At 45.6% G+C, this 26,490-nt stretch overlaps 1 protein-coding gene across 1 annotated transcript in view; it reads right to left on the bottom strand.

Moving 5' to 3' along the window:
* Positions 1-11: 11 nt before the first annotated feature.
* Positions 12-26,490, bottom strand: part of LOC103374258 (semaphorin-6A) — a gene marked incomplete at its 3' end in the record, with an annotated part of 57,311 nt that continues 30,832 nt past the window's right edge. The window contains exons 7-18 of the mRNA XM_008304321.1: positions 22,322-22,412; positions 20,804-20,923; positions 20,197-20,285; positions 16,998-17,215; positions 15,189-15,320; positions 13,106-13,261; positions 10,293-10,466; positions 8,579-8,719; positions 8,375-8,452; positions 4,267-4,325; positions 3,331-3,351; positions 12-278 (exon numbers count right to left, since the gene is read on the bottom strand). Of these exons, the coding sequence (XP_008302543.1) occupies positions 12-278; positions 3,331-3,351; positions 4,267-4,325; positions 8,375-8,452; positions 8,579-8,719; positions 10,293-10,466; positions 13,106-13,261; positions 15,189-15,320; positions 16,998-17,215; positions 20,197-20,285; positions 20,804-20,923; positions 22,322-22,412 (1,546 nt within the window). The remainder of the gene's footprint in view (positions 279-3,330; positions 3,352-4,266; positions 4,326-8,374; positions 8,453-8,578; positions 8,720-10,292; positions 10,467-13,105; positions 13,262-15,188; positions 15,321-16,997; positions 17,216-20,196; positions 20,286-20,803; positions 20,924-22,321; positions 22,413-26,490) is intronic.

Consider the following 26,490-nt stretch of genomic DNA (forward strand, 5'->3'; position numbering starts at 1 on the left):
CCCGTCCCCGCTCATCCCTCCCCTCCCCGCCTCACCCTCCCTTGCCACAGGTGACAATGGACCAAATTGACTGCTCGCTGTTGCGTTCCAAGGCTTACCATTGGCTTCGGGCTGAGTCTGAGAGGGCACCGCCACGTAGGGGTCCTCCCCTTTGTCAGAACTCATGGGGGGGTCCTTCCGCTCCACCATGCGGCCCCGCCCAAGGGGCCCCTCCGCGGCCTCGGGGAGGGCCGAGGTGGGAAGTGAGAGGGTGTGGTGATGGTGGTGGTGATGGTGGCCTGCCGGACACAACACAGGTTAACTGACGCTCGGGGCAGACAGGGACAGGCTTCAGTGCACGCAAGCACAGGCCAGCAGGGCAACAACACAACTACTCCTCTGGTGAAGCGCACACACACACAGACAACACACACACAAGGACAGCTGCTGGGCCGAGTGAGGCAACGAAATAGTTTCTCCCTGTGACCCTGGGCGACTCATTAGCAAATGTGTGTGTGTGTTTCTCAGGATAGACACGTGTTTCTTTCTCTTTTTTTATTTTTTTGTCATTCTCTGCGCCTCTCTGTCGTTCTCATTCTCTCCCCTCCTGTTCTGACTGACATGTCAAAGCTCCGTCGGGCCTGTCAGAGCAGAGCGCAGTACGATTGTATTCCTCCACAGTCACCATAGGGTGCCTACCTTTGATATGAAGGACAAGAGACAAACTTTCTTTTCATCGCTCCCGTCGAGAAGTCTGCCTGTAACTTTTCCTCAGCTGCAAAGCACTTCTGACTTCTGTTCGTCTCCCCGCTGCCTTTCTCCGGCGTTCCTTAAATCGAACTTTTCAATCAGTTTTGCGTTCGATTCATTTTCACGGGTGCCGATAACTTTTAAAATCATAAAGCGAGAAACAGAGGATCGTTTTTCCAAGCTGAAACGTCAAACATTCTGCGGTCGGCGACGTTCTCGCTCAACTCAACGGCTTCGCTTTGGAGTGCTCGTCACACTTGCGCAACTCTTAGGCTTTTTTTTTTTCCTGACATTTTATAGAGTAAATAGTAAATCAGTTAATTGACAAATAAATCAGTGGATTAATTGACACTGACAGCGAACCACACACACGCTCCATGTCTCTGAATTCACTCAAAGTGCAAATGCAACAAAGCAATCTTTCCCTCGCCGATGATGGATCGCGCACGTCTCCTCTCTGTCGACATCCTCGTGTCGCCGAAACAATCTGCGTTTCCCTGCCTCCGCCTGTCTCGGCTTTTTTTTTTTTTTTCTCACTTTCTTTCATAAGCGGAATTTGTGCATGAGCTTTGTCTGACTGTTTATTTTTGAACCGTGCTAATCACATTAGCATCCCACATATGCTTACAGTTAAGCCACCCTACACAATTTTGCACAAGCTATATATTGTGTTTAAGTATAATGTATTTAAGCCACGTGTTTGTTTTTTAAAAAAAAAAAAGAATAAATAAAAAAATCCTCCCTAGATGAGGAGTGACAACACTTTTATCAGCAGACCTCTTGCGGAGCTCAACCCCCAGTTTACCGTTTTGATACGCTCGCTCTCTCCACGGAGGAGGTGACAGCCATGTGTGTGTGTGTGTGCATGAGATCCTTTTTTCAATATGTGTTTATGCTGGTGTTTGAAGATGGGGAGGAATGAGGACTGATGCTGCTGGTAGACTACAGACACCCACACACACACAACGCCACCCAGCGCCTCCTCCTCCTCCTCCTCCTCCTCCTCCTCCTCCTCTGTGTGGCGTGGCAATCATTAAAATGATTTATTTAACTATTGGCCCAAGGCTGAGAGATTAGTGTGACAGGCCTATTTTATAATTCATTCCCCCACCGCCAGGGGAAGTGCAATTCAGGCAGATGACACACATAGAGAGAGCTCGGAGCCTCGGAGCTCCTCCACGGATCAGGAGGAGAAAAAAAAAAAAAAAAGCTCCTAAACTGCCGACGGATGCACATCCCTCTCTTTCTACAGATTAAAAGAGAGGCGAGGATGTCTAGTCTGGAGTAGGAGAGAGAGAGGAGAATAGAGAGAGAGGGGGGGGCATTTATTTATCTTCAAATCCATATCAAGCCCCGACAGATAGATGGAAGGGCCCGGGCAGTGGCTGAGACTTTGTTTGGGGCGGTTGTAAACTGGGTGTTGCCTGTTTGTGTGTATGTGCCTGAAAACACACAGCCGAGCCTGTGGGAGCGCACTCAGCTCTATGGGGGCGCACAGCAACACAGATGCTTTTTCCATGACCCTGGATCTCCAAAAGAAGGGAGAATCACAGTGGGGGTACAGCCACAGGAGGGAGAGAGAGCGCTGGGCTTTCTGGAATGACTTCAAAATATTCTATTCTTGTCATTCTGTATGGATCTGACTGTTTTGATCTGGCAGCTGCGAGGTATGCATGCATGTGTGTGTGTGAAAGAGAGAGAAAACCAAACGAATGCGCCCTCCGATTAGATAAAAATAAGGTGGATGGGAGTGGAGGTGTGGGTGTTACGGATAAGAGTGACTTTGCTGCGGGCTAATCACATCATTCTTTAAATAAAAAAAATAAAAAAAAGAGTCGAGTGACGTAAACGCTATCAATCAGCCGGCGAGTGAAAGTGTGATTGTGTTGTGTGATTGCAAACATATCTGTGAGAAAGAAAAAAAAAAATCTGTGTTTACATTAGCCCTTTTTCAATTAACCATCTTTGACTGTCCAAAGAGTCTGGCGCAATTGGCAGAAGCATTGTTCGTGACTCTAAACAGAGCAGTTTAACATTTCGCTCTCGCTCTCTCTCTCCGTCGACACATGTCCGGCTTAATGCGAACGCTGAGGCATCGCTTCACCGTCGAGGCTTTAAACCAGCCACCAACAACCAGATCCATCCAATTAGCGAAGCAAAAGGTCAGGGCTAATCGATGCTATTGCACGAGGGATAAAGAGGATGAGGGCGAAACAAGGAAGGAGAGGAGGTCTAATAGAACTAATAGAATCAGAATCAGCATTAAAGATTTTAATCCTGATTTCCAACTCCGTGACCTTTATTCTAAACATCAAAGAGGGGGCTGGATGAAGGGGAAACACTACGAGGAACGAATGTGACCGACTGCGCTTTAATGTTTCATTACCTTGGTAACTGGAAGGGATGTCTATCGAGAGGAAGGAACGAAATCAATTCAGTTAAAACCTCGAGTCATTAATAACCCGTCTTTACGCGTGTGGGAGGAGTTTTCATTTCCTTGAGAGGGGATGATTGACTGACTAGCCGAGGAGGTGTGTCTGAAGTTTAACGAGCATCCTGTCTTTTATTTGATTGCCTGTGCGGTGCATGAGGGATACTTACCGTTCAGTGCCACAAAGGTATCTGGAAGAAGAAAAAAAAAAAGAGACGAGGAGAAACGTGTTATCGCTTGCAAGTAACGGGAGCTTATGCTTTAACATGATCAAAAGCCATGACTTTTAAAGTAATTCAGAATCGACTGCCTTGCTCGATATCCCTCCAACTTCTAATCAGAGGTGATCTATATGGCTTCTGCAGCTAATGAAGGTTCAACACGACGGGTTCCCTTGACTAAACATACTGATGAAACTGAAGGGAAGATGCGCCGCCGTTATTTACGCTGAATAAACATCCAAAATTGAGATGAAATGGACTAAGACGGGTGATTTAATGTCAACTTGTTTTGAAGTTTCTGAGCCGCTCAGTCGAATATCAACAGGGCGTCCTATTTGACAAATCCAAACAGTTATCCTGGACATGAAAAGATCAAATATACAGTCTCCATATGCGCCAGTCCCTGTGTTGAGGGGAAAAAGAGACCTTTCAAGACCGATTTGGTCGAGAGCCCCGTCTTGTTGTGTGTGTTTCAAAACGAGCCCTGTGACTGCCCACAAGTAAAATCCCTTCCCTGTGAGGCGCTGAATGTTTGTGTTGTGTTTTCGGAGAGATTTGCAAGAAGGAACCCAGTCTCTGCCCAATGGGACACAACACTCTATTGACCGGGGGACCAGAGAAACAGCGGGAGGAGGACAGAAGAGGACGAGAGCCGAAAGGGACAGATGGATGGAAGAGGCTGAAAGAGAGGATTGTGAGGGCGGAACAGACGGGGGGAGAAAAAGGTGACAGCAGCGGAGAAGGAAAAAACGGAGGGCTGAGAGAGAAGAGGAGTTAACAGAGAAGAGAGGAATGGTGGCGGCGGCGGCGGCGGCGGCGGTGGTGGTGGTGGTGGGGGGGCATGGAATAGAGGAGGAAAGATAAGAGTGAAGAGGGCCTGCTTACTTTGGCAGTCTCCCAGGCCATCTGTGTTACCATGCTCCACGTCCTGCTCAAAGGCTGATCTGCGGGGAACAGAGACATCATGGTCAGCAGCGGAAAACAGGCCAGGCCATGCAGGCTCACCACACCTAACAAAGTAACAAAGCTATAGGAAGCTACTACAAAAACACCGCCGAACACAGAATATCCTATGCTAGCACACGGCGAGAGCTGTAGAGAGCCTGGCGCTGGATCGAAATCAAAGAACACCTAGCAGGTGCCCTGGAGCCCTAAAATCATGCATGAAGAATGCAGGCAGGCGAGGAAATCCATAGCTGGCCTGGGATTCGCTGCCAGTAGTGTTGATAAAAATAGACTTGTTTTATTTGTCAGTAATAAAAACTGTTATCTCGTGTTGTATAGCTGTAAAAAAAAAAAAAAAAAAGAGAGAAAAAGAATATGCTTATTTGCTTTCCTGCCAGGATTAGGATGTGATTCCCCCCCTTAAGCCTGAATGGTTAATGCGGTGCAGCCAGTTAGCTTAGCTTAGCACCAAAATTGGTAAACAGGGACAGAGAAAGCTAGAATCGGTTGCTAGGCAACCATTTAAGGCTCCAGACGACTCCGTTCATAAAATGTCTCGTTGTCATTTAGTGGTATTTGTAAAGGATTAAAACAAACTGGGTACGTCCAAGAACAGGTAGTCTGGAGCAGAGCCAAGCAACTTCTATCCACCTGCCTGTCTTATGCTAAGCTAAGCTAACCTCCTGCTGCCGTCTTCCTCAAATTTGTTGTACAGACATGACAGTGGTATCAATCATCTTATCTCACTCTGTGCAAGAAAGCAGAAAAAAAAACTTTTATCAGAATTCGCTGCCTTTTATGAGAACTTGACTTTGTTCAATCTTTTCTTCCTTTGACGCCGTATCTGACTTCATCTGGGTTCAGTAGAGATGTGAGCACTTCTAATCACATGGGCCCGGACCGGAGCAGCGAGGGGTAACCATGCTTGAGGGCCATCATATGACACAGAGGGAGAGAGTTTTTTGGAGATGTTATTTTCTGATGCAATCTGCACCGAGACCTGTTTTCTCCCTGAAAGACCACCAAGCAGGCAGTAAGGAGATCTGTGAAACAGAGCGGACCAACTGTCAACCGGGATCACAGTCACGCATGACAGCTTTTCACAGTCCTCCTCTACAGTCCTCCCCCCTCCTGCCTGTCCGCCCGCCCGCCCGCCTCTCATCCTCCTCACCCTCCACTGGTCACAATTATGGCATGAAGAAGAGTGATTTTCCAAAACAGCATCACCCACCCCTTGTGCCCTGATCGGATTTGAAAATGTGAACCTGACAAGAGCAGGAGATTTTAGGGAGGAGGAACGCTATCGGATTTCTGTTGTTCGGCGCTCAGATCTGAAGTCAAAGTCGCTACTGTATTTATACGCCGAGACATTCATGCATTAATTTATTAGTCACCTTCCCGCCCCCCCTCCAGTTCTGCGGAGCCTTAATTGGAACGGAGATGGCGAATTTCACCCTCTCGATAACCATTTCCCCCCTTCAAAAAATAAAGCACGACAGCCACACAACAACAACAACAACAAGAGCAGCATCCTCGTTTCATATCTGGGGGGTACAGTTAATCGGCTTAATCTGATTTGCTTATCGTACGCAGCCGTAATCACAAAAGCAGACGCAGAGTTGCACAATTGAACCTGTCTAAGCACAAACGGCAGCCGAAGCACTCCTGGTATCTGCCGGATTTTCCTCGCAGACGTCGTCACCTCCTCCCACTCGGCAATGAAAGGCCGTTCGGCGTCTTTGACAGGAGACCAAAACACAGGCAACCCTGTGGTCATGGCTTCCTATATAGGCTGATAATAACATTACCGGCTGCGGTGAGACTGTTTTGACACAAAGATTACAAGGTTTAAATCCCACTGGTGTTGAGATTAATTAACAATGAGTGGTCACACTACAGATGCAGTGTCTGGGCCTTTCTTGGCACACATGAAAGTGATTGAACCACAGCGTGAACCCCTCGCTTAAAGGGTTCAGGTCCCGCAGCGGCTGTATTATAGCAACAGAAGAGCAGTCTGCTCGAATGTGACACTACAGACAGTTTAGCTCAGGGTTAAGGTCCCACTGCAACCCCTATAATGCATATTTAAATCAGATCCAAGCTGCACTGGAGGCATCCGAGGCCCTCATTTTGTATCATCTTGCATCAGATGTGATTATTATGTGAGATGTGTGGTTGCACAGGGGGTACTTGGTTGCTGAAATGCAGGTCAGGCATAATAGCATTAATTATTCATAACAGTAGTGAATGGGCAACCAGGGACCGAGCATACTGTACCTACAGTGTGAAGCAGGCGTGCACAATGCTTTTTTTTCTCAAAGTCGCCCATTCATTTTGATTCATGGCTTTGTTTTAAAAAGGAACAGGCAGCTCACCAGGCAACCAGCCAACACACAGGGCACATTTTATCCTCCCGAGAGAAGTCAGGGTTTGAGACAATGGCCGACATTATTAACCAGCACCGACTAATACGATGATTGTCAGAGATCCAGTTTACAAAATATCAGCCGCTCGGAATCGTATGCAATTATATGCATGAACATGGGGTGACTGGGGACCATATTGCAGGAGACCAGAGTGCAAGCTGTTTATAGGCACTAGGTATAAGAGGCATAACTCCACATGGGAAAGCTGGCACGCTAGCATCAGGGCCAGATGGAAGAAGAAAGGACGGGAGGCTTGCAAGAGAGAAAGAATATGTCAGAGGAAACGATAGAAAAAAGAAAGACGGATATAAATAGACACACAGACAGGGATGGACAGGTAGGAAGACGCAGCGATGGTGCTATCAACAAGAAACAGAACGGGAGGCTGATGTCTGGAAAGGAAAAGCGTCTCCTCTGCGGAGACCTGTTTATACGAGCAAACAACTAAATATTTTCCCCTCCCTAATTTCATCTCTCCTCCTGTCCAGCCGGGCAAATGTTTTTGAACAGCTCACCACAGACCAGCAGATCCTACCAGACCTAATCCCTCTCCCTCTCTCTCTCTCTCTCTCACTTAGAAATATTGTACAGTAAAGAAGCGAGGTCATCTGCCCCCTTAATGCCTCTGTGTCGGCTCCTGCTCCAAAGTGGAAACTCAATCAGAGCAGCCCCACCGCTTCGGCTTTGCAGAATAATAATAGAATGGGCAGCGAGTGTGTGTTTTTTTTGCTCTTCTCGCTAGTTTTTTGTGCGCACATGTGGCTACGTGTGCCTTCGGTGCACTGGCATGTCAGACCAATCATTCTGCAACGGCGGGATCAAATTCATTCACCGTCAAATAGCCAGCGGAGCGCTGGTCCTTTTGTTATGACTTCATCTGTAAAATGTTTTTTCCCACCACAAAACTCCACATGCTGTTTGTTCAGAAAGCATAATCTGTTTCTGTGTCATAACTACAGCCACAAATTATAGTTACTGCAAACCATCATGCTTTCCCAAGCGCGGCGTACCCAACCCCGAGCCTGGGGCAAACAACACTTTCCTTCCATTCATTCTTCCAATAGCCCCTTGAGCTAAAGAAAATTGCACTAACACACCGTAAAATTAGGAAGATCACAGATATGACAAAGTCGGGCGACAACAGGTATCACGATAAAGGGCGGGATGCTGTTTTAGTCGTTAAAAACATAAATGCAACACGCGCTTTGCTTGGCTATAGGTGCAGGATAATGTGGTGGGTATTGGCTTTTAAATAATGCAAACTCAGATATCCTGTTTTTCCCATCACGAGGACCTAAACATTACGAAAGCCGAGCGCCTCAGCCGCTGTTAGTGTCGAGAGAAATAGGCAGTTAGAGGCACAAGCCAGAGCTCCAGCAAATAGGAACCTGAATTTATCCCCAAAATCAATCTGCAGACCCAAAAGTAAACTGATATAAACTGGAAAAAAAAGCCAGGTTCTACAAAGCACAACAGTATTTCAGGCTATATGATTAAATGTTTCGTTTCACAGCAGCTGACTTATGGTTTAATGAGTTTTTATGACAAAAGCATGATAATTTTACACCCATTGCACGGCCAAACTATTCCCGTCCAACTCTCTCGTGCTTGTGTTTACTTACTTGGTGTTGCCGACCACCTGTCTGCAGGCCCCCTCTGATACCCAACCACAGTACGGGTCTCTGGAGGCTATACAGGATCTGCAGAACAATTACACACACCATAAGCCCCACAACATGTTGTACACCGGAACACTGTTTTTCCTCTCGGTTTGAAGTTGTTTGACTCTTTTTTAGGATCATTTAAAAGGCCAGCGTCGAACTTACTTCTTGCATCGTCCGTGCCTTTCGCAGCGCGACAGCGGCACTTTGACCACACAGGAAGTGAAGGCGACCCACAGAGCGTGACTCTTGCTGTCTATCTGCATACCGATGATGCGTTTGTCCTCCACGCCATCTATGCTGCACCTACAGGAGGCAGAGCAGAGGAGGAAATGTTATGTCTATTCTTTAACTACAAAATCTGGAGAAATGTTGGAGCCGCAAAACGAGGTGCAACAGTTCATTTAAGGAAGAAAACAAAAATAGGGAGATTAAGATGCGGCCGAGAGACAAACTGTGAGGTCGGGAGGGAGCAGAGATAATACTGGACTTGAGAACAAGAGGTCAGGAACGGAGTGGGAGATAAAGAGAGATAAAGAAAGGGGTGATACAGATACAACAGATAAACAGACAGATGGGCACTGTGAGCAGTCAGCAATAACGCTGCACTTAACTGTAAAATCCACTAACCCACACCCCTCCTCCGTCACAATTCCTCCATCCCCGCTAGTCTTCTTTGTCTCCGCCGGCCCACAAGAGCACACTCTAATCCCTTTGGGCGTGTCAAGCATCTTTCTATCCCTTCTCTCCCTCCGTTCCTCTCTCCATCCCGCCATCCAGCTCCTGGGATTTAATCTCCCCCTTCGCAGAGCTCTGGTCCTGCATTAACGCTCTCAATTAGGGCTTAGAGTCCATCTACACTGGGTAATGCACGACAAGCGGGCCTACGCTGATCCGGCCAGCCAGCCAGCCAGCCAGCCAGCCAGGCAGGGAGGCGAGCGGGCAAAGTCACTTACTGTACACGAATAAAGCCAGATGGCCAGCAGCCGACGGATGCTCGAGCTCAGCCACAGAGACAGAGCGGAGCAGAGGAGGGAAATAAAGCGGCGGAGTAGCGAGGGTCTGCCCTCCGTCCCCTACATGCGGCTCATCAGATGGTTGCAGCATGTTGGATAACAAACAGCGGTAACCTTGAAGGCCCTCACATCAAGTCCTCACTCTTCTTCTTCTTCTCCTCCTCAGCTGTCTAACACAGTAATGCATTCTCTACTCTGCTTCTTCACCACTCTTCTCTCTCCCGTCTGTATTTGTGCTGCCATTCATTCCCTCTCATCCATTACCGCGCAACTAAATATTTGCTTTGGCTGGGTCATACTTTTTTCTTCTTATTCTCCAAATACACAACAATTCTCTGCTCGGCCCTTGTGTACCGAGTTCATGCGCACACAACCATACGAGCACCAACAGACGTGTAATGTATTAGTGAGAGATCCCAGGCTGGCTCTGAAGACAAACACAGACCTCGGCGTGAGTGTGTGCGTGCGTTTCCTTTAATCAGCCGGCGTTTTGGAGGAGCTGGGCTCTGCTGTGGTCGGGAACCGCAGCGCTACGTTATCCAGAGCCTTAGGGTCTATGTCTTTAATTTAGGAGCTGTGGTTGGGCAGAATGTAACCTGATAAAACTCTTTTAAATGATAGAGTAGCCATCTGGTTGGCTGGCGTTGCTGTGCAGCTTGGGTCAGGGGAGCTGACTGGTCGTGATGGAGCTGGTGGGTTGGTGGGTTGGCGGAGCCGGTGGATGGTGGAAACATGCAAAATTAAACACATTCTCCCTCTATAGCGCACACACATACGCAATAAGCTGTTCTCCGTTTGTAGCAACTGTATCCATGTGTTTCTATTTTTCTGTCCGTCTCTCTCGCACGTCCAGAGCTACGTACTTGTCGGGGTTGTAGACGTTGAGCTCCTCCAGAAACAGGCTGTCGTTGAGGAAACCGTTGTTCATCTTGGCCAAGAACTTGAGGATGATGCCTTTCTCAGAGCCCAGGAACACCACCGTGTGGTTCTTGTTGGGACCCGCCTCGCTGTCCACCACGATGCGCGTCAGACGGTATCTGGAATAAAGAAAAGACCGAGTGAAATAAATCAACCAGTCAATTAATTAGTCAGTTTGGCCACCGGCGGAGGAGCAGGTTTGCCTGTCGGAGGAGCAACAGATGGCGGCGAACATCACCAGCAGGGGTTCAATGCAAATATTTTGAACTGTATCCCAATACTGTACATGCAAAAACTGAGAACATTTGCACTAATAAAAACACACGACAGAGAAGATTAAAATAAATAAACCTGTTAATAGTAATACCCAAGATAATAGTTATATAATCAATCAATCAATCAGTTAATTAATGAGCCTTCCATCATGCACGTCAGTCGTCTAAAGGAGACTAACAGCAGGAGGCTTTTGTTAATCTCAATAATTGATTGTTATTTCATTAGAGTGGGATTGCCATAGGGCACGTCAGGTGGTTCCTAAAAGAAAAACATTATCAAAAAAAAAAAACTTTTCCAGGCAGCAGACAGCACGCGTCTCCCTGGTTTCTAATTGACAGCTGCTGATCTCACATTTTGGCTGAGCACCAGCTGGACGTGCATGAAACTCCAACGATACCAAACAGATTCAGGTTAGCAAATTAGACACCTGCCAGTCAGTGAGTTTTGGAGCGATGCCCTATTGTGCTTGCGGGTGTTAGAATAAAAAATGCAGACAGATCAAATAACAAAAACAGGTTGTTGTTGTTTTTTTTTCTTTTTTTGAAGCTATTTATTGTTCATCTGACTTCACGGCAGTGCAGCTGCTGGTATCCATCTCTCTATTAGTTCATAAACAGAGCAAAAAAAAAAGGTATCTGTGCATCAGTGTTTATTATGCAAATGCTTGTTTTCATTATTTTTTAATTGAAGGAGATGGGATTTAAAGATTAAAGATGAGAGCTTATCCGGAAATCCAGGAAGTCCACTTTCACCCTCATTAATGTTTACTGAATGTTTTCTGTGCGAAGGTGGTCGAGAAGCTACACGACCGCTAAAACAGCTATTACTACACCCAAAGAGAATTCCTGTGCAGGCGATGACAGTTTTATACCATGAGCCCATTCAGAAGCAAGGTCACATCCTCTTATCCTATTCACCGCTTCTGTTTTCCTAAAATATCTCTTAAAACGCACCGTGTCACCGGCTTTATCCAATCAATATTACCGACAATCTGAAGGTCTGACGCGGTTTTGATCTCTTCAATCATAACGGGAGCTCCAAGGACTGTGTCAATGGGATTTGATCTCGGCGAAATAATACAATCTCAAAGAATCGCACATTCACCGCCTTTCCTATTCAAGATAATAAAAATCGCAAGAGGGGATTTCTTCAGAGTGTCTTCCCCCCTCTGAGTGATTCATTGTGCCCAGCCAGCTGAGGTCCCCGTCACACAGCACAGCAAGTCTCAAGACAGAAAAGCTTTTTAAAATTGGAATAAAAAAAAAAAGAAGCTCTTGCTGGATATTGGGGTGTCCTCTCGGAGGTGTAACAAGGATCAAACCCTATTACTGATTTCATTTCCAAACGACTTCAGCTCCACATCGAAGCTGTGACAGACATCATTAAGGGCCTCACTCTTCATCCCCCCCATGTGCCTTCATGATGCTTTTTGAGCTTACATAACACTTTTAACTCCTGCCTTTGACTCGCATGCAAAGCTCATTGTGCTGACATTTCAAATCAAATTAAACAGTCGGATTGCTGATTATGTAAAGACAGAAACACGGTGTCATTCATAATGTAGTCATATGTGATGGCACGCTAACGAACCAACGGAGAGACTCGCAGGGGTAACCTTGATGAAAGCTGTTCATGTTCTAAGCCGGCACAGTATGTAGGTCAGACCTCAGCAAAGTAGCAGATAGATGTGATATGATGCAAAGAGAAAAAAACCTTGTAAAACCTATGAAGAATTCTTTATGTAGCTGATCTTTAAAGTGATGTTAGCACCGCTGAGGCCTGTCAGGGGCCTGGCAAAGCTCTCCTAACCTTAAATCTTGAGCAGCTGCAATTCGGAACCACGTCCAGAATTTTTTAAAAAAACGAGATTTTCTACTTTTTTTTTTTAACCAAATGCACCGTCAGCTCATTTTGCAGTGCCGACGGGATGGCGGTGTGCTGTCGCATTCCCCCCGGAGGCTGGCTGAAATGTCTGTGTGTGTGTGCAGTGTAAGTAGAAGCCAGACAGACCTTTATGATCAAACGGCATCAGCCACAGTGCACTGGCTTTTGGGAAATGGGCTCAACTGCAGAAACTCAAGAGAGGAGAGCCAACCACAGAACACAAAAAAAAGTACTTTTTGCTCCAGTATCCTCTCTTTGAAATACCCCCAGAGGATTTGAACATGCAAAGAGAAGAACTCGTCTTTTTAATAAGCGCTCACGCGTGTTTGCGTGTCGCTAACAGCGTCAGGATGTACATCAAACTGTTTACTCCGTCTCCCTCGCATCACAGCTCAGTCAATCGGGGAGAAGGATAGTATAGCGTAGATTGGTGTTTCCTTTACTATGAGAAAAATAGGTCAGCGGCTGGTTTGCGATGGAGTACTACTGTCTTTTAATGAGCCTGACTCTCCGAGCAGCACTTCATGTAATTATCGTACCGGGCTGAAGAGGCTCATAGACGACGATGACGGCGGCCTTTGGAGAGCGCAATACTCACCGAACCATGGTCTTGAGAAACCAGGGCCTGTTAGCGATGGAGGGCACGGCCTCATCCATCAGAGGATGCATCTTGATGAAGTTGAGTGTGTCGTCGGGGAACTCATTGGATACCTTGTACCTCTCCATGGATGGAGTGCCGGCACAGTTCCCAGGCCTGCAAAATGGAGAGTAGAGGAGGGAGGGAGGTGATGAGGAGGAAGGGAGGATGGCAGAGGGGGGAAAAGAAATGGTTAGAAGAAAGAGAAAAAAGCCCAAATGAAAAACCACCACATTTACTGTAGGGAGAACGAGCTATTTTTCATGGTGAAAGCTCCAATAGAAGACAGAAAGTTCAACTTCCCTAAAATCAATGAGAGTGCGACTCTAAATAGCTAAAAAAAAAAAAAGAGGCTTCGGCCGTATTGGAGGACACAAGATGTCTTCTTTTCACTGGGTTTGCGGCAAAGCACTGAAACTTTCTATCTATCTGATCCTTTTACAGGGAGTTGGTGAGCTTCTTGTAAAAAGGGAAGCAGCTTTTGATAGCATATCCCCTTTACAGGCATCTCACCTCGGAGAGCTTGTAAAACCCCTTTACTGCGTGGTCTTTGATACCCAGCCACAGCACATAATCCACACCAGGTCCTAGAAATACTAGCCAGCTGGACACCGAATGTCCGACACTGTCAACGCGTAAGGACCGGACCCTATACAATATACATTTGTGTGCACTCGAGAGGAACGTAAAATCTTCTTTTATGTAATTCTCTGGAAGGTGGAGATGTGGAAGCAATAATGGAGATTCTGTGCATCCCTAAACACATCTGTATCACATCATTACGCAAAGACAGGACTGAATTTCTAGATCCTGTGAAATGTGGAGTGAAAACAATTTGGGGATGATTTTTTTTTTCTTTTAACTATTCAAGGTCTGAATTTTTAAGGGCCTTAAATGAGGTATGGAAAACAGCTTACACATGAAGTCAAACCAGCAGCTGCTCACTTTAAGTGAACTGATACTGTTAAATTAAGTGTAAGCAAAGCCATTATTCACTGTAAAGAAAAAAAAAAAAGAAAGCTACATTTATGTCCGCGCGCATATGGAGAGCTGAACGGAAACAGACATCTCTTAAATAAGAAAATCTGTAAATGATTCAGTACGAGCGTCTACCACATGGAGGAACAGTCTGCTACGGGGCCAGACCTAAGTGGCATTGTTACAACTCTCCGTCTGTTTGCCTGCAGATAAAAGGTCTGAACACACCAGAGGATGGAAATGAAATCCATCACATCAATTACTGCAGAAACAACGGCGAGGATATCTGATCACTGCCGCGCCTGACCTTGTTGAACATAAACAAGCAATTACATGCTAATTGAGGTAAGTGGGTAAAACTCACACATATACATATATATATATACACTCATTCACACAATGCATGGAGATGTATGCACAATATTTGTAAGGAGCCGCCTCCTCAGACATATGGGAATTTAAAAAAAAAAAGAGGAAAGAAAACACTGGGTATCAACAATTATCATAGCCCACATCTTTGAAGTAAATCAGCCTTTTTCTGGGGGGATAGGAGAGCAGCTCTTAGCGCGCTAATTAGCGAACAATAGATGGGAGATTGATCAGGTTGGTACATTTGTGGAATTAGCCAGCCATCTGTAAAATGATCTCATGCTTCATTTGTTGATGCAGCTGCATGTGGGGGAGAGGTGAGGTAATGGGGTGCAGCTCTGATATAAAAGGGTGGCATCTAGCGCTGCTGTGCGTTACAGTGTGTGGGCGTGACGCAATGTGACACGGGATGTGTAATTCTATAACAAGGTCAGAACATAATAAAAAAAAAATATATATATATACATGCAATGCGAGTTAAAATATGGTGCATTAACACATTATGATTCAGCAAGACTTGTGCATTGATTAGGGTGCATCTTTTATGTCTGCATGTGTGAAAGAGCCGCGAGTGAGAAGAAAGAACGAGCAACTCTGTCTCTATATATATATATATATGTGCGACTGTGTTAAATCCCACGAGTGCCGGTGTGTATCTGAGCGTATGCGTGCACCGGTTAATTAACTGCTGTCGTACCTCGGCTTCGGAACCTTCTCTTCGGGAAAAGGCGTCCAGGTGGAGTCTGGGGATTTCTGCTCTTTGAAACGCCCCGTGAACGTGTTGGCCACCTCCGCCATGTCATAGGCACACACCGCCGAACCTGGAATACTGCCACAGCACACACCCACCAGCAAAAAAAAAAAGAGAAAAAAAACTAAATAAACAATCCTCTTGACTGAACATATCAAAGAAGAACCTTGCCAATTCTGGACTATCACCAAAAGACAGGAAAAATGGATTTACAATCCGCTTTTCAGAAGGGTTAAATCCCTTGAGGACGGCTTATTTTAGCTGTTGCATGTTTACACTGAGGGATGCAGTCAAGTTTTGAATACTGTCAAGGTTTCAGCATGTTGGTAAAATAAAAGGTACCCAGTTCTTTATTCTCTGGTTTTTTCTTATTTACACAAACAGACACATTTGAGGGTAAAAAACACAAAACTTAAACTGATCCAGAAGCAGTTATACCTAATATTCCCTCAGCGTTGTATCTGTTGGATATTAACATATGAGGCTACAACATCTGACATTTCCTCAGCCTCCTCCTCTTCCAGACTGGGTTTCCCCAAAAAGCCTGGAGGCATCAAAATCCATCACAAGTCCACTGTGAGGCTCAAAATATAGACAACCGATTATGGTATTATTGCTTTTCATTTTAAGGGGAAAAACACCCGTCTTGTGACAGCCGTGAAGCCGCTAATGTCTGTGTGGAATCAATGCATAGCAGATTACTGAGTCACTTTTCGGTTTTTTATGCGGCTGCTTTCCGAAATAAAAATTAAGGGGGCTGTTTACAAAGAGAGAAATCTTTTTCCTTTCCCTCAGCTGGCTGGATTTTCTCGCTGTTGCATCATGGGTTAAGCCCATCATGTAGCCATTGGGGAGACGGCGTACACAAGGGCAGTATTATAGAGAGCAAGGTCAGAGAGTTGTTAATTCTTGGCTTAGAGACTAAATTACAGTAATTGCCCTCTGTATTGGATATGTAGAGAAAGTTAGACAGTCACATGTCTGTTTGTATCGGGCTGATAACAAGGTGAACAAGTTGGCGGCCATGCGGCGACCCAGCCAGACATCCAGACAGACAATTAGACAACACAAACCCCGAGTGCTGCCCAAAGTCTAATGCGCTCCCTCTAATTTCACCCCCTGACTATGAAATGGAAAATTAATGCAAGGATCAAAACCAGCGCTTATAGAAAATTTCAGAGGCGCTGCTTCATTGGGTTTTAATGTCCATTAACCATGCTCAATTGCGTTGTCACAAGCAATTGTCTTATCTGCTAAAAAGCAGCCATAAAATGGAAAATTACAATATGTGTGAGCTATCAGCCGAGCTCTATGGCTTTGTGGTAATTTTCAATTTAGATAAAAACTCCCACTGCCTGTGAATATGAAAGCAGTTCCCAATATGAATTGTAAAAAAGGGAAGAAAAAAAAATAGGATTAAACACCTGCATGTCAAAAGGGCAACAAAAGTGTTTTGACAGAAGATGTAAATGTTGACCCGGTAGGATCAGAAATTACACGTCGCCAAGAGGCACACGCTTCCAGTGTTAACAAAGGTCACTCTGTCATAATGTTGATGAATTGAGGGCGTTTTTAAAAAATACCTCAAACCGAGAAGGATAATCAGGATAATAAATGGAAAGTGCAAAGGGGCTGTTGACACACGTGAACTTATTTGAGATGAGAGGAAAAGCTGAATAAAAACGGCCTCAACCCCAACGGGTCAGCGTTGATGTTTAAATACTTAAAATGATGGTTTAGTTTTCCCTTCTTTACCTGTTGTACGGAGTGGAGAAAGTCGCCATGACGACATCCCTCCCATTGATGTGAATGACGTCCGTCACTGCCTGCAGGATGTTGAAGTAGAAGTGGGAGTCGCCGGGGATGGAGCAGTTCAGCCGAGACTTGAGGAACGAGGTCCACTGCTTTTCCAGGACACGGGGCGAGCCTCCTCGGTCGTTCTTGCAGACCCTCGCCACCCGAGGAAACACCACCTGAGCAGGTCGGACACAGTTGTAAGGTTACGTCTGAGCATCTTGAGGTTCACCAGTCACTCTGTCGGCCCATCATTTGGCATCACACTCCAGACTTGGCAGTTAAAAAAAAAAAAAAACGGGGGGGGGATTCTGATTGATGCTGCAGAGCCAGAGATAGAAAAAGGGTGCGATCCAATTCGCATACTTCCACTTTATATATATATAGTACGCCTGAAAAAGACGTCCCAATAATAGGATGCCAAATGCCAAAAATACCCGGTTGCATTTTGCAGTTTGCAAGTCAGCATACTTTTCCTGACCCACAATCCTGCACAGCGGCATATGCATCACATACAGAAGACGGTTGAAGCTACGGTTACATAAGCAGGATAATTAAAATTTCAGGTGCAGCACTATGACAAAGTCCCAGCTGTATACATACTACATGCAACACTCTGTGAGGAGAGCGGCTGTACTGCAAGTAAGAAGTATGTGATCTGGAACACAGCCCAACACTTGAGGCGATTTCTCATATTTCCCCTCTGGAGCCACACTACTACTTTTTCACACTCACATCCATAGAATCCCCCCAAAAAAACAACCAACAGGTGCGTAAAATGGACGGGATTGCCCTTTAAGGCCAGATGTTGATTTAATCAAACTGATTAAGAAGTCGGGGACTTGTGATGTAAAGTGGAAGTCTAAGCCGCCACCAGCAGTGCATTTCACGCGGCATTTTGCTGCCCTTTCACCATCTGTGTTTTACCGTTTCCAAAATCCCCTTCAAGAATCAACAACAACAAACACAGAGCGAGCTAAAAATAGCACGTTTTGATGATTGACACTGATTTTGGAGAGAGTCGGGCGGAGTCAGACGTTGTCGAGATTACAGCTTTAAAACTACGGCTGACGTCACAAAGGGTTGATTTGCTTTTATGTACAGTCAACAACATCCTGTGCTTAGTACTTCCCAAGACATTTGTGATTGGTTTAGAAAAAACAAGCCAGGGTGTTTTCCCCCCCCGATAGCAGGATGATGATGGAGCCACACCAGTCCTCATCGCAGTGTTTGTGATTTTTGAACCACTGTTTATCACCTCATATATTCTTTATTGTTGTTGTTGTTGTTGTTGTTGTTGTTGTTGTTGTTGTTGTTAGGGGGATTATGCTAAACAACGTGACTATTTAACAAAGATGCAAATGTGTCAAAGCAGCCAACAAAGGACCATCGTTTCCTTTGTACTGATCTCTGTCTTTTGTCTTCAAATTGTTATTAGTGGAGGAAATTTAGGCGGCACAGCTCGTACATTAATTAGCTGTTTTTGAGCATTTGATCATTTAATGATGTTATATTTTCAAGCAAGCATGGATGAGAAAAAAACAAACTACATATCAAGGGAAAATGGGCAAACTTCATTTAAATAAGAAGGAGGACCTGATGGTGACGTTGTTTTGTCAACCGCTCTTTCCAAAGTCATGAATAAACTTTTTGCAGGATAAGAAGCTTTTCTCACTACAGGCCCTGCTTGACTGACAGAAATCCTCGGGAGACATCATCACAGTGTCTTAATCCAGTGTTTCATCACTTTATGGCGAATTAAAGATAGAGGAGTAAATTAGTGTGTTTGATACGCTGTTTAAGAGTCAGCACCTGGCAACGCAGAGTTTAAACCGAGCGGCTTCAAATAGGAGCCAGCGCCGTAATTACAACTCTGCCGTCGGATAACGTGGCCCGTATTGTAATTAGCTGCTGTTACACTATACTTAACAGCTATAAATCTAACCCTGACCTGAAATTGACAGTGTGAATGGGAGCAAACATGCATTTAAACCAGATCCCTAAACACACACCCACAGACAACCACACACACACACACACACTCAACTCAATCCTCCACTTCCCCCATTGACCCACATACAAATATGAACTCAGAAAATGCAGCAATTCCAGCTCAGAAAAACACACATTTACACTAAAAACCTACACGTTCACTGAGGTTGGAGAGCGGCGAGATTACAGGAAATGTATGAAGTAGATCAGGTGAGACTGTCAAGTGGAATTATTTCACATTTCCAGACGGGCTTATCAGTGCGTCACAACTGGATATACGGGGACACGCAAACGCCCATATGTAGATCAATTACACCGAGCAAATACCTTACCGGAGGCTTGTTAATTCACTTGAGTAATGAAATATTTATCCTTTTGTGTTTTCCAGATAACAACCCAATATTAAAACTAAAGCAAACACAAACCCGCCACAGTGGATTTATCAGCTTGCCATAAAGCACAGACAACTGTTTACATTGTCAGCGAGGGCCATTGTACTGTGTAATAATAAAGAGATATCATCCGCTGAATGCTAAATTGCTCTCTGCGCCATCAGTTCAAACCACCACATGCATAATTACACCGACGCCGCTTTTCAAAACAGATCGAGAGGCCTGATCTGTATTCGTCTTCCCTCTCCCGCGACTTTCCCCTTCGTTTATCCCGCAAAACGCACGCCGAGCAATTCATTTCCATTATCTTCTACCTGGTGTCCAATTAAACTTTCTCAGGGCAGGGTCCAAAACTGAATGGCGGAGATTAATAGGAAAAATTCTCCGTCCCTCTGGTGTAGCACCTGAGGAAAGCCTGTTTCTTCTTCAACCTTTCGTCTCATTTCTCAGAGACACTTGGGTGGAACTCCTCCTGGGAAACATGGAGACGATAGGTCAAACGGGTGCGCCGCGGGACGCAAGCGGACGTGCAATTCAAGTGATATATTTAGACTTCAAAATGGGGATCTATTTTGGGTCCTGCATCCTGCCCGGTATTTTGGCTGTTGCTGAAAAATGTTTTGGGCACTTTACAGCTCCTGAAAGCCTCCTTCCAGTTATGTGATACACCCATATCCTGTTAGTTTCCTCAGGCACTTCCCGATTCTCCCGGTAAATAGGAAGTCACCTCTGATTAGAGTTCAAACAATAGCAGAAGAGGCTCGCCCGTGCTTTACCTTTCCCATTGTGTTGTACTCCATGGCAATTTCCCGAAAGAAGAAGTAGATGAAGTCCCCATAATCGACAGCCTGGACGAAATAGGGCTCTGCGGGAGGAAAGAAAATATGAGTCAAAGTGACGTCTTGCCGTGACAAAACAGTTCTGACACTATATTTCACAGTAAACAGCCGGAATATCTGTCATATTATGCAGAAAAGCACCGACTGTGAGCCTTGAGAGCCTCCATCTATCATCCATCATATCAGCGAAACAATTTGCATGCAGGAAAAAAGACGGATCACTCTATTGAGTTTTGACAGACCGGACTTGTGCTTGTTTCTCCCCGGGGCAGAGCAATTTCTACTTCACCAGGGCAGGTTGGCAAAATGATTGCATTAAACAGAGCGTGTAGCATTAGCATAAGTGCTCCTGCTCCTCATACCTTCATTCATACACGGCGGTGGCACGGAGACATGTTGGGCGCAGAAATCATAAATCACAGAAAAAAAACACAAACATGTGGTCAAGCGTGCATGTCCAAAGTCTGGTTTTGTTTTCGAACTTGTCAAGACAGCGTGGTGCTTTCCAACCGCAGGGACTTTTGTTTGTGTGTCCCCCACTCACCTTTCAGCCATTTGGAGTCGTGTTTGACAGTGCGCAGAGTCGGGCTGTCTCCAAGGCTACGATAGATGACCGCATCGATCGCTAGAAAGTCTGTTACGGTGGCCGAGTACAGCTTGCCATCTGGAGAAGGGAACACAGAGACGGAGAGAGCAATAAGGAGGAAAGATGGAGACAAAGGAAGGAAGAAGAATGAAGAGGCATAAAGGAGGAGGAGGAGGAAAAAAAAAAAGGTGAAGGGAGTCAAGTTAAATCAAGAGAGAAACACATAAAGCCACCGTAAAGCCGCTCGGAGATTCCTGCTCTGTGTGGCCGGGCGCACAAACATGTTTCAGATGGCTCAGACCTGGAAAATGAATGAATCACACAAACCGAAGGGACTCTTTGATGGACAACAAACAGGCTGTACACACACTTAAACATGCTGCACATTTGTAATTGCCCAATCTTGCAAACACTCTTCAAAAGCGCAAACACCGAAGCCCTGCACACACACACACACAGCCTTAGAGCGTCACAGAAAACCCACAGTCGCACACTCGCAGGCACACACACACACACACACACACATGCACCATAAACACAATTCACCACCAGAATGACCTCAGCCTGCCGTGGCTAGAACCACAGTGGAAACTCAAACTACATAATTGAAAGGATAGCAGTCAGAGGAACCCTCTTGATTACTCAGTGCTTCCAGCTCCTTCCAAGCAGCTCTGCTACACATTAACTGGTCAAGCTAGGCATTTACTCTCGTCTTCTGCTTTGAACCGGCGGGGACAGCTCATCAATACCGCCATAAATCGGTTCACAGCAAATGTGAATGGGGGGACTGGATTAGTTTAGCAGCCCGTGGGCCCCGTTGCATCAGAAGAATCGCGCCCCGGCCAACGGAAAAGTGACTCATTCCTGTCCCATCCATTTGTGACTTATTTTTAATCTTGTGCATTTTGAAGGAAAGTGAATGAGAGACAAAGAGGATGATAGAAAAGTACAATAAAAGCCAGAGACAGACGACTCTCTTCTTTTTTATATATTTTAACCATAATTCTATTCATGTGTTTCCAAAGGGCTCTATTATAAGAAGCAAAATTCCTGACACAGAGCAAATGTAGCCCCAAGTTTTGATGATTTGCTCCAGCGCATGTAGCATAGATTGGCTCTCGTTCTGACATGTTGTCAGAGCACTGCCATTAGAATAAACCGCAGGGTATTAAGAACAATATTAAATACAACCGCAACTAATCCCTTACCCAAATACACTCAACTTTCCCATCTAGCTCAGGCATGTTCCAGTGTTTAATAGCTGCAGATAGGAGAAAATTGAGAGTAATGTGTTTGCCTCATGGCAGTCAGCGAACAGGAGAACTATCACACAAACATAATCCACTTTCACCTCATGGAAACTTCCCCCTAATGTAAAACCACAGGACAAGGGGGCCGAAGCGAAAACGGCAGCGATGATAAACGCAATAAAGATAATCGCCGGTTCCCCCCGTTCGGAGATTTGTTTAATCTTACCAGCGAAGAGGGCGACGTTGGCGTGCTTGGCGTCGTACGGACAGCGTGCCATCCCGCTGATCTCCTCTCCCAGAGCCTCCAGGGTGTCCATCTGGGGGTCAAGAAGAAGGGGAAAGGTCAAGAGAGGGTCAAAACAATGCGGTGCGCCCGTGTCAAACGAAACAATGGGCTCGAAATAAAACCTAGGAAGTGTCGGTTCCCAGTTGGATGTAAAGATCTGAAGGGGGAAAATGTGTTCAGATGTCGAAACAATGACAATCTGAAGGGAAAAAAAAAAAAAAACAGTGTGTATGTGGAGGAATATAGTGAATATAGCCCCAGAAAGCTGTGTTCCCCAGCCGAGGAATGTGTCCGTCTAACTCTGACCTAAACTAATATCCCGCGGATGCCACTCTGGTGTCCTACTGAGGGCTGTCAAAGCAGCCCATCTGGGAGTATATCTGGAGAAACCGCCATGAAGGGAGATGGAAAAAAAAAGCAGACATTTTTCACAGAAACATGTTTCACAGTATGGGTGAATGTGGTTGGCTTCCCCCTGCCATCTTTTATCCTTCGATTGTACTGGTGTTAAAGAAGAGTTTTAACAACCCTCAAGACAGATCCTCAACCCATTTATTGCAGTGCTTTCCCCTGCCCTGATTTCTAAAGTCTGTGTTCTTGCTGTGAAGAGAAAAAAAAAAAAAATGGGCAGAGGGAAAGAAAAAAATGGGTGAGCACACAGCCCTGAGCGAGAGAACGTGAGAAATTTTTACTAAACCACAACAGTTTTTAAATAGTAGATCATACAAAAGTCATTATTTTTGCAGCTTCAACTTTGTCTTATGCTAAGAGCTTCTCCTTGGGCGAAACTTGTTCCCTAATTTAGTACGTTTCAGGAGAAATTTTAATTTTAATTCTGCACACGGACAATCTACAAAGTTTTTTTTTTTATCCAGTCTTGTTTCTCTCTTTCGAGTCGTCGTCTGGTGCTCAAGAAGCGCCAGTTTATATCGCAGTGTGACGATCGGCGTGCGTTGGAATTTCGACAAGTTTTTCCTGTTTTGTGCCCAGTTTGGTTGCAGCAGAGCATGGCGGAGGATCAGATGTGGGTGAAAGGTCAGTATCATCCCGCCATGGGTAGGCTTGTCTTCCCCAGCAGGCCTCAGGATGCTCTTTTACCCTGGCTGAAGACCAGAGATGCATGCAAACACACACACACACAAGACAAGCCACATTGCAATGACCAGAGGCTGAGGTCAAGGAAGATTACTAAACACGCAGTTTGCTAGCGGCGTGCACAACGCACGGTCATTTTTCTTCTCTATCTCCGCTTCTATCTATCGGTCTCATACTCTACTTCCTCACTTTCTCCTTTTTCTCTTGACAAAGAGGCCAGTAGCTTTGCCAAGGCAGCAAACTGCTTACGCCGCCCTTTCTGGTCTCTAAACAGGTCATTTTGTTTTCTATTCCTGTCTCGGCGGAAACGGTTATCATCTGCCCACTAAAAAGGTCACACACACGCCGGCGCAATGCTGGAAAAGCTTGCCAGAGAAATTGTTGAGGCTGATTTGGCAGGGAAAATTACAAGTGACCTTTTACAACAAACACAGAACCACCAGCAGCAGCAGCAGTGCATTTCTCGATTTCTCATTCCTTCTGTTTCATCGGGAAATTACAGGAGGATAATATACGGAGGCGAGCTGGACATATATTGTTATTAGACGTGAGGGGGGGGAAGACTGTAATTATAGATTAGGCCGAGTTAATCATAAGAGACGTGAGTAGCTGAAGGTCAGGTGCGTCCACTGAATCAGAGGTTGCACGGAGTGACACGGGAACTCTGTTGAGCCCGAAACGTCAGCAGTTTCTGTGTCATCTACCTAACACAAACTCTGACACATCACAAACATGCGCTTCCTCCCCCCACCCTTCCATCTCCGCAGTTGATTTCACCAAGGTAGTGACCTCTGTCCGCCGGGCTTGGCCGCCTGTCACTAACCCATTCCTGCCGTTTGAACAGAGGAAGACACTCCCAGCCCCGCCGCAGATATACGTACGTCTCCGATCTCCTGTCAAGTTGGCATGTGCGGGAGAAACAACAGCCCAGAGCTCACTTCCATGCCATTAGCCCTGTCTAAACCAATATCCAGCATTTTTGTAAAGGAAAAAAAAAAACAACTAATACATATCCATAAAAGTGCCACACTAAGCCACAACATTTCAAACATTACCATAAAGACATTTGATGTTTAAACAGCCAGATGGGTTTTCTTTTTTTTTTTTTTTACCTTGTTTACCAGGAAAATGTTATTATGCTGTCAACGGCTGCACAAAACAAAGAAGTGCTCCAGCTTTTGTAGGACCACAATTCAAAGTAATGGGAAGGGAACGGTGGCACTGTCACACTTCGTCAGGCCTGCCTTAGCAACGCGCTGCTCTGTGGGGATCGACTCGGCACGTGAACGTACAGTAACCTTGGCTCGGGGTGATGTGTATCTAGATGAATTAATTACTACAACAGCTCATTGGTGTTATCCATAGGCTATATGCTAATTAATTAGACAAACACAATGTAGATTCAAAACATGCCCATCAGGACTGTTATAATTGCTTCAGCATTCGGGGGTGAGGGACAAGTTCTGATTCCGTGCCTGCGTGGTGGTTTTTTTTGTTTTGTTTTGTTTTATGAGTACTCCTTTATGGGCTGTATTTATCATTGCTGAGGGATTTGCGAATCTTACCGAGGACAAGCATGGGGTAAACTGAGCCAGCATCCCACTTATTAACTCTTTACTGGAAACAGCTTCCTTAAATATTATGGATGTGTTTATTTTATAGGATAAGAGCAGTAAAGGGGCGTGTTTACTGAGGCCTATCCGTGTGGTTTTCCAAAGCAATAAACGGTTTAAGAATTTCATGATTTTCTCCTAATTGTTGACAGACTGAATCCGCTGGTTCTGGCGTGCTGACAAATGTTTGCATCTGTGACCTAGAGTTTGCAGCTGGGTTTACTCCCGGGCACTTCTTTTTTTTTTTTTTGTATTCAATCCATAGTTCCACCTGCAACAACCTTCTCCATCTATAAAGGTCAAGTGCACGAGTTCACACCTGGGCCAGGAGCGCTTGTGTAAACCAAAACAAGGACATATCTCCCTGGGAGATTAATAGTCATGGCCCATTTCTCTGCAACCTGTTTCTGAGCAGTGGGAGGATGAAACCTTTCCCCGACCACCTTTTACACCGGAGCAGGAAACTGGAGTCTTTGCAGCTGGTGAAAGAAATATGATTTTAACCGACAGGAGAAGAACCTCGTTTATCAAAACCTTCACCTTGCAAAATGAATGATCTCACCGCACAAGCACGGCGAACGAATGTTGCACGAGCATGGCAACGATGCTGTGTGTTCTCACTGATGTTGTTAATTGATCACCTTTTAGGCCAGATTGTCTTATTCAAATAGCATCTGTTAGCGCCGCAGCGATTGAAAGGCGAGCGTATTTTCACCCCACTTCGTAACAATAAATCCCTCCGTGCGCGGGAATCATTTCAAATGCAAAGACTTGGCACAGATGAAATTTCCCAGCGCACCTCGGTCCACCAGTATCAAGTGGAGGATGCATCACCTGGGAGTCGCTGCCTCCAAGACTCCCCACTGATTCCCCCCCCTCCTGCCCCGCTTCGCTCGGCAACAGGCGATGAAACTGACTCCAGTCATATATCAGCCCAGCTGGATGGGGTGTTTATTATTACAACACAGCGAGGGAGTGACAGAGGGAGAAAGCAACAGAGGGAAAGATGGCAGAGTGGTGGGAGCAATGGAGGGGGGAGAGGAATTAAGGCTGGCAGGGGGAGGAGAGAGGAGAGAGAGGAGGTGAGGTAGGAGGGAGGATGAATGGAAGGAGAAAAAAAAAGAGGGAGTTGGGTGCTGAGGGAGAGGACTGTGCTGCCAAAGGTGTCCGTCTGTGTTTGCTCCATGCATTTTGTGTGTCACGCCGGTTGTGTAGCGTCGACGAAGCTAACGAAGAGAGAAAACCGATTGATAGGTTTGTTCAGAGAGAGAGGTACAAGAAAAAATAAATAAATAAATAGGTGTTAGAATGCAACATGGGGTGTTGCTGGTTTGGGCAGGCGCCCTCCTCGCCCCCTCTGACTCCCCCCTCTGTCCTCCCTCCACCTCTGCTACCCCTTCC

This window comes from Stegastes partitus, unplaced genomic scaffold (assembly GCF_000690725.1).
Source record: "Stegastes partitus isolate 25-593 unplaced genomic scaffold, Stegastes_partitus-1.0.2 Scaffold2188, whole genome shotgun sequence".
NCBI classification, from domain to species: Eukaryota; Metazoa; Chordata; class Actinopteri; family Pomacentridae; genus Stegastes; species Stegastes partitus.